Here is a 13,152-nt window from a genome sequence, read left to right as displayed (position 1 = left end):
GAGTCTGTTTCTTGGTTTGCCTCACTCTCATTTTTCCCTTTGTTCATTTGTTTTGCTTCTTAAATTCCACATCTGAATCCTATGGTATTTGTCTTGCTCTGATTGACTTACTTCGCTTAGCATAATACATCCATGTTGCAGATGGCAAGACTTCATTCTTTTTTACGGTTGAGTAATATTCTATGGTGTATATATATACCACATCAAAATAAAAAGCTTTACAACAAAGGAAACAATCAACAAAACTAAAAGGCAACCTTTGGAATGGGAGAAGGTATTTGCCGATGCATATCTGATGAAGGATTAGCATCCAAAGTGTATAAAGATCTTATAAAACTCAGCATCCCAAAATGAATTATTCCATTAAAAAATGGTAAGAAGTCATGAATAGACATTTGTCCAAAGAAGACATACAGATAACCAATAGACGCATGACAAAATGCTCAACATCACTAATCTTCAGGGAAATGCAAATCAAAACTACCATAAGATATCACCTCACACCTGTCAGAATTGATAAAATCAACAACACAAGAAACAATAAGTATTGGTGAGGATGTGGAGAAAGGAGAACGGTCTTGCACTGTTGGCAGGAATGGAAACTGGTGCAGCCACTGTGGAAGGCATATAGAGGTTTCTCAAAAAGTTGAAAATAGAAATTGTCCTATGATCCAGCAATGGCACTACTAGGTATTTATCCAAAGAACACAAAAATACTGATTCAAAGGGATACATGCTCCGTGATGTTTATAGCTGCATGATCTACAACAGCGAAATTATGGAAACAGCTCAAGTGTCCATCAACTGATGAAGGGATAAAGAAGACATCTTTTTAGTTTCTTGATGGTGTTTTTCTTTTCTTTTTAATATTTTTACTGTTTTAAAATAAATATAAAATTTACCATCTTAATCATTTTTTAAGTATACAGTTCAGTGTTACCAAAGACATTAACATTGTTGTGTAGACATTACTACTATATGTCCTTTCATCTTACAAATCTGGTATTTCATGTCTATTAAACTGTAACTCTACATTCTCCCTCCCCCCCCCCGTCCCTCGTAACCACCATTCTGCTTTCTGCTTCTGAATTTGAAATGCAAATTTTTAAAATTTTGATGAAGTCCAGTTTACCTTTTTTTTTTCTTTTGTCACTTGTGACTTAGTATCATATCTAGAACATAGTTGCCTAATCCAGGGTCATAAAGATTTACTACTATGTTTTCTTATGTCAGTTTTATAATTTTAGCTCTTACATTTAGATTTCTAATACATTTTGAGTTAATTTTTGTATGGTGTGATTTAGGGGTCCAACTTCATCCAAAAAAGGCATGTGGATATCCAGTTGTCTCAGCACCATTTGTGGAAAAAAACCATTCATTCACCAACAAACTGTTTGGCTCCCTTTCGAAAATCAGTTGACCATAAATGTAGGGAGTTATTTTTGGCCTCTCAGTTCTATTCTGTTGATTCATATGTCTATCCCTATGCCAGGAACTTACTGGCTTGATTATTGTAACTTTGTGGGTTTTTTTTTTTAATTATGGTAAAACACACATAGCATTTGTCATTTTAACTATTTTTAAAAAGATTTATTTTTTTTTTTAGAAAGAGAGTGTGTGCACAGGTGAGCAGGAGAAGGGAAAGAAGGAGAGGGAGAGAGAGACTTAAGCAGAGCTTAAGAGCATGGAGCCAGGTGCAGGGCTCCATCTCAGGACCCAGAGATCACAACTTGAAGTGAAATTAGGAATCAGATGCTTAACTGACAGCACCATTCAGGCACCTCTCATCTTAACTATTTTTAAGTGTACAGTTCAGTAGTGTTATTCACATTGTTTTGCAACCAATCTCCAGAAATGTTTAATCTTGCAAAATTGAAACTCTATATCCATGAAATAACTCCCTATTTCTCTCTTTCCCCAGTCTCTGGCATTGCCATTCTGCTTCTGCCTCTATAAATTTGACTATTTTTGGTACCTCATATAAGTAGAATCATACAATATTCGTCTTCTTGTGACTGGCTTATTTGAGTTAGCATAATGTCCTCAAGTTTCATCCATGCTGTACCAGGTGACAGATTTTTTTTTCCTTTTCAAGACTGACTAATATTCCATTACACGTATAAGCCACATTTTGTTTATTCATTCGTCTATCAGTGGACACTTGTGTCTCTTCCATCTTTTGGCTATTGTGAAGAATGCAGATATTGGCTATTGTAAAGTGCAGATATCTCTTTGAGATCCCACTTTTAGTTCTTTTGGATATGTACCCAGGAATAGAATTGTTGTATCATATAGTATCATTTTTAACTTTCTGAGATCCACTATACTCTTTTCCATAGTAGCCGCACCATTTTACATTCCCACCAACAGTGCAAAAAGGTTTCAAGTTCTCCATATCCTTGCCAACACTTGTTATTTTCTGTTTCCTTGATAGTGGGCATCCTCATTGGAGGGGGGGGGCACATTATTGTGGTTTTGACTTGAATTTCCCTTATGTTACATGATGTTAAGCATCTTTTTATATGCTTATAAAAAAACATTTGTATATTTTCCTTGGGAAAAAGTGTATTCAAGTCTTTTTTCTATTTTAAAATAGAGTTATTTGTGGTTTTCACTTTTGTTGTTGTTGAGTTATAGTTGTTCTTTATATATTCTGGATATTAAAGCCATATCGTATATATGATTTGCAAATATTTTCTCTTACCCCATAGGATCCCTGTTCTCTTTATTGATTGAATCCTTATAATTCCATCTACTTCTGTAAAGTAGGTGGTGATATTTCCTATTTCATTCTTAATTTTAGTAGTTTGAATCCTTTTTTCTTTTATTCTTGGTTAGTCTAGGTAAAGGCTTGTCAATTCTGCTTATCTTTTCAAAGAAGAAATTTTTAATTTGTTGATTTTCTCTATTTTCTTATACTCTATATCATTTGTCTGGGCTGTAGTTTTTGTTCTATTCTTCTGCTTATTTTGGATTCAGTGTGTTCTTTGCCTGGTTTGTTAAGGTGGATGGTTAGGTTACCTAATTTGAAATTTTTTCTTCTTTTCATGCAGTAATTTTTAGCTATAAATTTCCCTCTAAGGATTTTTGAAGTTAGTAAATATTTATTCAGTTAAACATTAAAAATGAACTCCAAGGGAAGATCCAGATTCTTTAATTATAGTGAAAATTTTTATTGAATATTACTTAAGTGTTGACTTAAAACTTTTTGTTTATGGAAGGATTTGTCACTGAGATTGAAGCAAGGCAGACTAGCAAGGACTCTGAGCTGAAACTGGGATCATGACTTGTGATCCCAGCTCTGCCAATTGGGTGATTTTATGCAAGTTAATAACCTTTGTTTCTCAATTTCTTCATGGGCTCATTTAGGAATACATTAGGAATTTTTAAAATACGTGGTTATGAGGCTCCCTTGAGGTAGTGAGTATAAGATTTTTTTTCATGCTCATGTTTATTTCCATTCATGCTCGATATTGAGTAATCATTTATTTTAAAAAACAATTGCTGGTTTAGTCAGAAAAGTGCATCTTGGGAAGGAAATGAAGAACCCTCTGTTGAGATTTAGTGAAACCCAACTTTCTGTTATTGTTTGGTGGGAAAAGATTCACTCAGGTGGGTTTTTTTTTTTTTTTAAGATTTTATTTATTTATTCATGAGAGACAGAGAGAGGGAGAGAGACCGAGGCAGAGGGAGAAGCAGGCTCGATCCCGGGACCCTGGGATTGGGACCTGAGCCACTCAGGTGCTCCATTTGGGTTGTTCTATCTCTTTGATTATAATGTTAAACCTATTGGCCCATCCTTTACTATAATAACCATTAATCTGAAAGTAGCCTATGTTCCAACCTAGATAGATGCTATTGTTGAGAACAGTTAAGAGCGGGGGCCCTGGTTTCAAAACAGCTAGGTTTTGAAACTTGACCTTGCCTCATGCTGATGCTGAGACTTTGGGGAAGTTCCTTAGTATCTCTGTGCCTCAGTTTTCTCACCTGTAAAATGGGTATAGTATCAGCATTTGCCACACAGGGTTGTCCTGAGGATTAAATGAGTTAATATAGGTGAAAAACCTGGTGGATAGAATTATTCATTAAGTGCCAGCTATTATGACTGAAGGTTTAAGCAGAGGCTTGGAAGACAGTCATGGAAGGCATTCACTATTTTTTTTTAAATACCCAGAGTAATATTACTTTCTTTTAGGTGACTCTTCCAGCCATGTGAACCTACTAGAGATTACTAATCCCAGACCTTCATCTGGTCTCAGAGACGGCATGTGACCCAGATTGGGGCCTATAGCAGTAACTGTTTCCCTGGCCATAGTGATGGCCAGAGCTGGGTCAGCCAGAAAACTTTTTCCTAACTGCAGTTATAGAAGATGGCTTTGCCTCTTGGGTCATGAATTAGAATGTTTTGTGTCTCCTTTTGGTGCATTTGGGTTGTTTATTTCCCTTTGCTTTTTTGTTTCTTGTTTTTTTTGTTGTTGTTGTTTGTTTTTTTTTTTAAGCAGCATTGTAGAGACACCCTTGTTCATACTGGACATCTGTAGGATAACGAACTTGCTGGGACAGAATTAGAGTTTTCATTTAAATACATTTTCACTTGACTCCATCTCATGTTGGTTATTCTTTTTTATTCTAGGTTTCTGTGCAAGATGAACTAGTTCAAGTGCAGCCAGAGTTTAAAAGTAGTCTTCTTGAGGCTGTGGAAGTTTTTCGTGAGGATGTAATGAACTTCGCAGAATCATACGAGACGGTAATCTAAGTATTTGCATGCTGTGTGATAAAATGTTCTGTGGCATGTTTATATGGGATGACAGTGATGAATCTTGAAAAATTCACTGCGATTTGCACATTGTGTATAAGAGGTTAGATTTAATATTTGGAGCAATCAGGAAAAAAAGGGGGGACAGCTGAATCTTTAAACTTATTTTATAGAGGAAGAAAGAAGATTTAACTGTTAAAATGAGCAACAACTTTTGAGATTGTGGAAGGAAGGAACAAGAGGTTTGGTCTTATGCTTTCTTTCTCAGGCCAGAATGCTCATTGTTGAAAATGAAATGATCTATTCCAACAACTGGAAGGCTATAAGAAATTATAAAAACCTAAATACCAGGGTATTATGCAACAGATCTTTTTTTCACTAATTCTTAGAGAACCAAAAGGGTCACTGAATATAAATAATCAATGTCATACCTGGTCAATCCCGCAGACTATTCAGCCTGGTAACATGACTGATGGTGATCCTCCCCTTTGAAGTTAAACTCAGAAGTTAGATGTATTTCCCTAACATATGCTACTTTCTTTTCATGGTCGCAGTGGGTCTGGATTCATAAGCCATGTTAAGCCCTTAATAATAATCACATAACACATTTTTTTTTGCATGTACTAAACTTACCTCTTTTAGTTGGATTTGTCAACATTTTATGGCCTTATCATTCCATTATCCTGCGAATCTGGTCTATTATTTAGCATATTCATATATTCAGGATTGTACAGACCATCTGGGGTCCCTTTTGCAACTGGGTTCTGGATGATGGCCACCAGAGACTGCATTTGCTTCATCCAAGTATTCAACCTACGTGCTCCTCTATTTCCATATTGGGCTGAACAGTCAGTGGAAGGAGGCTGTTTTCAGAACTCTGTATCAGTTATTCTAATGCACAAACACAGCATCATTACTTACAATCATAAGTGAAATGAAACAGAGCTCCAGTGGTGCAGGCTTCCTACAAGATGTAATTCTGGCACATTTTTTATTAGAGATGTCATGGTCCTTTAAAAATGAATGGAAGTTGGAGTGATGCAAATGTTCTAAAATTGATTGTGGTCATGGTTACACAACTCTGTGAATATACTAAAAGCCATTAAATTGTCCATTTTAAATGAGAGATTGTATAATATGTGAGCTATATCTCAATAAAGCTGTTACAGAAATTAAATGAAAGCTTCATATATGGGACAAAATTAGATCTTTCAATTAAAAATAATGTTTATTTATTTAAAGGAAATAATGGATAAACTCAAAAAATTGATAAATATATGTGTTTAAGAATTTAAATGGAGATTATATTATTCATTACAGGAAGGACCCATGGTTCCAAATATTCCACCCCAAGAAGCTAGTAACAGGCTACAGATATTTCAGGTGAAACTTCATTTTTTATATGTCAACCATGTGTTGTTATTCTTTAAAGTAATTTTAGGGAAAAATTTATGTGTTCTACCTTACACTGGAAAATTTAGTGTTTAAAGGGCATACAGATTTTAATCTGCAAAATAATGTGATTGATTCCTTTTCTTGTATCCCTTTGTGTTGTTCTCCACAGAATCTCTCCCTGTATTTTTAAAGAATAAGACTTTGATTTTGAACTTACGTGTATACCTTATTTTGGTTCCAAGCATCTCATTTGTATGCAAATGGTAAAAATTCATAGAATAATAAAATGTATCAGAATAAGATTTAAAATATTGACAAATGGTTTCCCTGTGTTCCCCCAGTATCCATTCCTTTTGTATCCTTGACTTTAAACTTCCCAGCTCATTTGCCTTACCCTGGACTCTATAATACTCATCGGATTCACCCTCTTTTCCTATGCTCAGATTGCTGAGCACATCTAGAGAAAAATCACACACCCCTTTGGGTCATTGTTTTTCAGATTCATGGATTCCTATGTAAGCTAGCCCCTAAGAGGATCAGGCAATTCTATAATTTGTGTCTGTTCTCTATCCTGTTTTCTGTAGTGACCAGACTATATGTTCATGTTCTGTTTATGTTCTCTGTCCCGCATGCATTTGTAGTCATTAAAAAATATTTATCAGATGCCTACTGTGCGTCCTGGTCAATAGAAAAGTGATTAAGGCAAGGTTCTTCCCTCTACACTGCTAAAATCTGGTAGGGAACAGAGAGCTAGATAGATAGTAAGTGCAAAACTGTGTGGTGAGCCATATGATCTAGGTGTGAGAACTAGTGTTATGGAAACAGATGTAGGGAACTACCAACCAAAATAGGAGGTGGGGCAGCCAGAGAAGGCTTCCTGGAAGAGGAGCCATCTGAGCTGCATCTTGAAGGACTATTTAGAGTTAGCCAGGGGAAGAAGGAAGAAAAACAAGTTAGACAGAATTTATACCTCCTACAAAGGCCCAGAAATGAGGAGTTAAGCAGGGGGATTTAGGGAGATAAAGGATGAAATGTGGGGTACAGTGGGCAGAGAGGATAGGGATGAGGGAGGGATGGGACAGCTGAGAGGGTGGAAATCACTACTGAAAGGACTTTGTAGGCTCTGGTAAGGAGCTCCTGGCCCATTCTGGGGGCTGGAGGGGCTCTTCTAAGCAAGGAATGGCCTGTTGAGATTTGGATTTTTTTTTTTAAAGATATTATTTATTTATTTATTTGACAGACAGATCACAAGTAGGCAGAGAGGCAGGCAGAGAGAGAGGAGGAAGCAGGCTCCCCACTGAGCAGAGAACCCGATGTGGGGCTCGATCCCAGGACCCCGGGATCATGACCTGAGCCGAAGGCAGAGGCTTTAACTCACTGAGCCACACAGGCACAGATTTGGATTTTAAAACAGCTGTGTGTTGAAAAGATTTCTCTGGCATTAGTGCGGAGAATGCTCTGGAAGGAGGATGGTTAGACTCATGGCAGCTTCAGTCATGCAAGTAAGAAACTGTAAAGATTGAGACCAACCAAATGCACTTGCAATGAAGAAAGCTGGATGGATCATGAGTTTATTAACAAGACCAACATGATAGGCCTGGAGCCTGGGCTGAGGGGAAGAGGGGGAGATTTCCAGCTTGGGAAAACAGAAGAAAGTAGAGTCATTTACTGAAGTACGAGTGTGGGAAGAGTAGTTTTGAGATTAGTTTGGACAGATGACCTTGTCTCCCAATTTACAGAGATGACTTAGGGTGTGTGTGTGCAGTAAATTTCAGAGAGATGTGTTGCCCTTCCTGTCCCTGGGGACTCTGGACTCTCCCTTGCTCCTTCTTAGCCTGACCCTTTTCTCTCCTTTCCTCTTAACCCCTTCCTCTTCACTAAGTCTTCCCAATCAACATTTTAAAAGCTGTGTGTCTTTCCTTTTTAAAGTAACAATAAGACACCTATTTCTCTGTTCTGTGCCCCCTTTTAGATGTCACTTTTTTCTTCACCAGGCCCCAGTTTCTGCCTGCCTTTGTACTCTGATAGCTTCCATGGTTGAGCCAACAGGAGATACAGAGATGTTGTCCAAAATCCAGTGTTTTCTTCTTTACTAGGAATACCACGTTTTGCAGCAAATCAAGCCATATGAAGGCTTTCCGTAGCTAACTTAGTTTTGCTACAGGCTGGGTGGGTATTTCTTAATATCCTTTTACCTATGTCAGAGATAACTTCCTATTACTTTGCCACTGGGTTTTTTCACCTCAAAGCAAATAAAAAGAAGAGTAGATTCAGTAATCTTGTCCTCGATGCTTTATGTGCATGTTCCTTAGATGGTTCAGGCTGGTTCCATGCATGCTTTTCTCAGAAGGGTTCAGTCAAGTGGAATTTCTCATATGGTATCTAACTTTCAAGTATCTCCCTTGATTTGAGTGATTTAAATGGAAAAGCCAGACCCAAGGGCACCTGGGTGGCTCAGTTGGTTAAGTTTCTGCCTTTGGCTTGGGTCATGAGCCCAGGGTCCTGGGATCCAGCCCAGCATCGGGCTCCCTGCTCAGTGGGGATTCTGCTTCTTCCTCTCCTGCTTCTTACTCTCCCTCCCTCCCCACTTGCAGTCTCTCTTTCATTCTCTCTCTCAAATAAATAAACAAACAAATAAATAAATAAATAAAATCTTGAGAAATAAACAAACAAAAAAAGGGAATCCAGACCCAGATAAAAAAGGGTTCTTCTAGGATCACTGGAGCAACCAGGATTTGTAGCCTAGACCCTAGAGGAATAATCTTGTGTCAAGTAAGGAAATCAGCTGTCACAGAGCCCACTGTCTGTGCTGCCTGGTTCCATGGGCAGGGTAGGTCTAGCCCAGAAACCCTGGTGGATTTCTATAAGGCAGATTCTCCATGCCGGCCAGGGTTTTCATGGGAGGCAGCAGGCATAAGCCTTCCACTTGAATATGGTGTCCGCAGACAAAAAGTCTAGTCCCTTGTTATTGCTGTGGTTCTTTTGTCCTAGGACAATAGTGGTCACTTTTGGTCCCTTTTTGCCGGACCCTGGAGGAGGCTCTGATCCTTAGCTACCTGAAGTCTCCTGAGTCCCAGGGAAAGGCCTGCCTCTCTGGAGGAGCCAAGACCAACACAAATTTGCTCACCTGGTAGCTGCCAGCTGAGCCAAGCAGAGCTCCTCAGGAATAAAAGCAAGGTGAAGAATGAAACTAGATAGTAATGTTGGATGATGATAAGTGCCAAGGGAAAAAATAGCAGAGAAGGGGCATAATGTGCTGGGCTCTGTGTATGTAACGTGGAAGTGAACTTTAACACCCTATCTCCAGAGACGGCCACCTTGAAAAGCTGACATTTCAGTAGAGACCTAGAGAAATGAGGGAACGAGCCAGGCAGGTACCTGGAAGAGCAGCTATCCAGACAGGAGGGAGAACAAGTGCAAAGGCTCTGAGTGAGAGCAAATACGACATCATCTTACTTATGTTCTCAGTGGATTGTTCTGGCTACACTGTTGAGAGTAGATTATTGACTGTCAAGGGTGGAAGCAGAGAGAGTAATTAGGAGGCTATTGCAATAATCCAGAAGAAGGTGATAGTATCTTGGACCAGACTTGTGGCATTGGAGTTGATGAGAAGTGGCTGGAGCCTGGGTATATTTTGAAGGTAGATCCACCTCCTTGCCTTTCCCTCAGGAATTACCAATTCATTGGTCAGTGAAAGGGACTGTAATATGCTACCTTTTCATTGGGGGGTGTGGCTACTTCATTGAAAAGACATTGTAGGGCCCATCTCTTGCTGTCTTGCTCCTTCTGTTCTAACTATGTTTGGGGGTGTGCACACAGTAGGCTATTCTCCATGCATCTGGCTGGGTATGTGACCCAACTGTCCTCAAAGCAGGGGCACCCTCAACTTCCTATCCCTCCCCCCAAAAAAGCAGATGCCAAGATCTAGATCGTGGAAAGAAGCAGGAAGGCTCACATTGGGCCTCAGGGTGCAGTGGTGTTCCCTGAGGCAACTTTACTCTGATCTCCGGAATTACTGGGCACTGGGTTGGCCTGCTGACAAAGGTGATATTTTTTTCCCCATTTGGCTGGTGCCATGGGTCTTTTTATACTATTTGGGGCCTGAATGGAAAAGGGGAGAGTGACTGGCATTCATCAATAATCTTCACCACGTAAACAAGATTTTAAGTGTCATTATTTTAAAGTATGCTGTTTCACATTTTTGTTTCTCTTTTTCTAGTGTTCACATGGTTCCATGGCTACGTTAGTCAGTAACTTTATTGAGTAACCACTGTGCTAACCAGCAACTAATAGAAAAATTGCAAAATACAGCCCTTACTTTCTAGAAAGGAAGAGTTCATTGGAGTTCCCCTAGGGTCTTCTCCCCTTCCTGAGTTGGGTCCTCTAAAATATGCTAACGGTAGCTGTCAGATCGGATTCACTGAATGTGGTGAGGTCTGACGCCAGACGTTCTCCAGGGCTGGAAATTTACGGCCCTCACTGATGCGTTATACCCTTATTTAGAGCTGCACATACCTTGTCACATGTGGATTATTTCTATTTGCTTTTGTCCTTTAAACACGCTCCATGCTTAGCATTCTAAGTATAGGAGGTCCCACTTCCAATTCAAGGGGCATGGGCATTCATTTTGCTGATTCAGATTGTTAGAATTCTCTCAAATGGTGTTAAAAGGGAATACTTCATTTTATAGACTCTTTATTGCTTGGAGGGAAGACAGGGTGGAAAGGATTATACTCACTCATTTGAACCCTGTAGAAGAGAGGACAGGTCTAAATTAGTGAAAAAGCCTGAATCATAGATTTTTTAAAATGCAGTTTTATTACTTTCAGACATATTTATGGGAACCTGAAGTAAAGGTCTTCTGGGGTCCACATAATTTATTAAAGAAAAAATTTTATGTAAAATGGATGCTTTTAGAGTGTTTGAAAGTTAATTTTCCTAAGTGCTCAACTTTTCTTCCGATTGCTTGGTACCAGTATAAATTTCTTCACAAAACTTTGTTTCATAGATATTATTAAATAAACCTCAGTGTAGCTTTTATTCCAATTATAATAAATTCTACTTTAATGGGGCCTGAATTAATTTTATTTTACTACAACTTAAAAATCTTTTTATAGGCCAATTTTGATGATCTGTGGAGGAAGTTTGTTACATATTCATCTGGTGAACAACTTTTTGGATTGCCTGTGACTGATTATGAGGTTTTACACAAAACTAGGTAAGTGTAGAAATTGGGCAAGTATTACATGCAAATAATGAAACACTGTCCATTAGAAGAATCATGTCATCATTAAATCCTTTATCATGCAGAGAAGAGCCTCCCTTAGAACACTCCTAAATATTTCCTTTATTCCTGGCTATTGCTGACCCACTAGATCCATAGTTGTCACATATAAAACAAACATTCTTGGGGAATGCAAAGTACATTGCAAAAATCCCAGTGTTTTTAACCTATATTTAGCCTGTGCTTTACTTTGTCCTCTTGGATATTTTTAAGCAGTGTCTATTATTGTGCAGAAGCACGCAAATAAAATATTGTTTATTTAGAGGAATAGTCATCCCTGGCTTTCCAGCTCTTCTTACTTTTATGCTAAATGCTCTTTTCTGTTGGGTAGACATAGAAATTCATCAGGGTTGAAGGCCAAGGAACTTCATTGATTTTAAACAATACATAGATCTAGGATTTAAGCAACAATATTTTATTGGAATTTTATGTAACTTTCCTCAAGGTCAGAATTAAAACAGTGGTTTTTTGCTTATTAGGATTATGGCTTTAGAAAAGGACTTTATGTTGACTTCTTTCAAAGTCATATCACGTCTTTGCAAGAGAGATAAGAAATTGTCCAACCATAAATTAATGCCTCAGCCTACTTTAGGGTACGTAGTTTGTATTCTTTTTCCAAAGCAGTCATTCACCAAGCTTAACCTGATGACCACTTGCATTAGAACTGCAGGTATCTGTTGCTTGCCCTGATTTGCTGAATCAAAATCTCAGGGATTGGGTCTTGCATTTTTATAAATTCTCTAGTTAACTCTTTTGCACGTTCATTCTGAGACTCTGTTTTATTTTAACTGGCAGTATTCCAGGAAAAACAGTCATCTTCATTTATCATCTGGACCAATGGGCCCTTTTAATTTTTTTAATATTTTAAAGTAATTTATGAATAATTTGCAAAAATAAGAATAAGGGAATGGTGAAACACACTTTTGTGAAAAAAGGTAATAAAAATTTAAGCAGAGAAAACCCACACTTTTACTCCATAACACCCTGGTTTGAAGATACACACACAAAATGGAGACTGATTCCAGAATGCGACTGGAGCCCAACCAATGTGAGTTGACTCTTTGGTGAGTCAGAAACTGTACCAAAAATGAGTTGTTGCACAAAGAAAACTTGATTTGCTGCAAATAAGGAAATCATAGGCAATGGCTTCCAAAGCCATGGCTCCCCAAGAAATGGTGAATGGGTTCCTTTTGTTTAGGGTTAGGATGAATGTTTAACATAGAGGTGGGCATAAGGTCACACATGCGCCTTAAGGAAACATGCCTAATCACACATTGTATGTTATGCAAATGAAGCTATGCTCCTCTTTGGGCTGAGCTTTAGTGTTATAGTGAGGTAAAGGTGATTGGAGGTCTTTCCAGAGGTCCCCTCCATGGTCCCATCTGCGCAGGTGCCAGTCAGAGGTTTGGCTCAGAGGGTCTGGGTGGTCAGGTCAGGTGGGAGGTCTTGTCAGGGCAGTGGCCATCACCTAAGGGGTGGTTTCAGGTTTCCTTTGCCCAAGTGAAGAGGAAAGCTGGAAAGAAGATCTTAAGGAAAAATGTAAGAGAAAAATGAGTAGGTAGAAGCAGATGGGTAGTGAAGGTCAGGTTATGGGGTCTCCCTGGTGACACAACCAACTGCTCATCAGCTGTCATGCACGAACGTGGATCATACTCATTCTGTAAACTCTGATTTCTGGTTTCAAATCCATCTCCCACAGCTTCTAGCTTATTATTAC

General features: G+C 38.6%; 1 protein-coding gene across 1 annotated transcript in view; it reads left to right on the top strand.

Moving 5' to 3' along the window:
* LOC111147554 (dynein axonemal heavy chain 8) overlaps positions 1 to 13,152 on the top strand; it is a 333,965-nt gene that overhangs the window by 117,005 nt on the left and 203,808 nt on the right. Inside the window, exons 30-32 of the mRNA XM_022503648.1 lie at positions 4,634 to 4,747; positions 6,077 to 6,139; positions 11,269 to 11,369. Of these exons, the coding sequence (XP_022359356.1) occupies positions 4,634 to 4,747; positions 6,077 to 6,139; positions 11,269 to 11,369 (278 nt within the window). The remainder of the gene's footprint in view (positions 1 to 4,633; positions 4,748 to 6,076; positions 6,140 to 11,268; positions 11,370 to 13,152) is intronic.

The sequence above is a fragment of the Enhydra lutris genome, unplaced genomic scaffold (genome assembly GCF_002288905.1).
Source record: "Enhydra lutris kenyoni isolate GAN:26980312 unplaced genomic scaffold, ASM228890v2 scaffoldscaffold17, whole genome shotgun sequence".
NCBI lineage: Eukaryota > Metazoa > Chordata > Mammalia > Carnivora > Mustelidae > Enhydra > Enhydra lutris.
The sequence above is the reverse complement of the archived record's forward strand: the minus strand, read 5'-3'. Positions and strand labels throughout refer to the sequence as shown.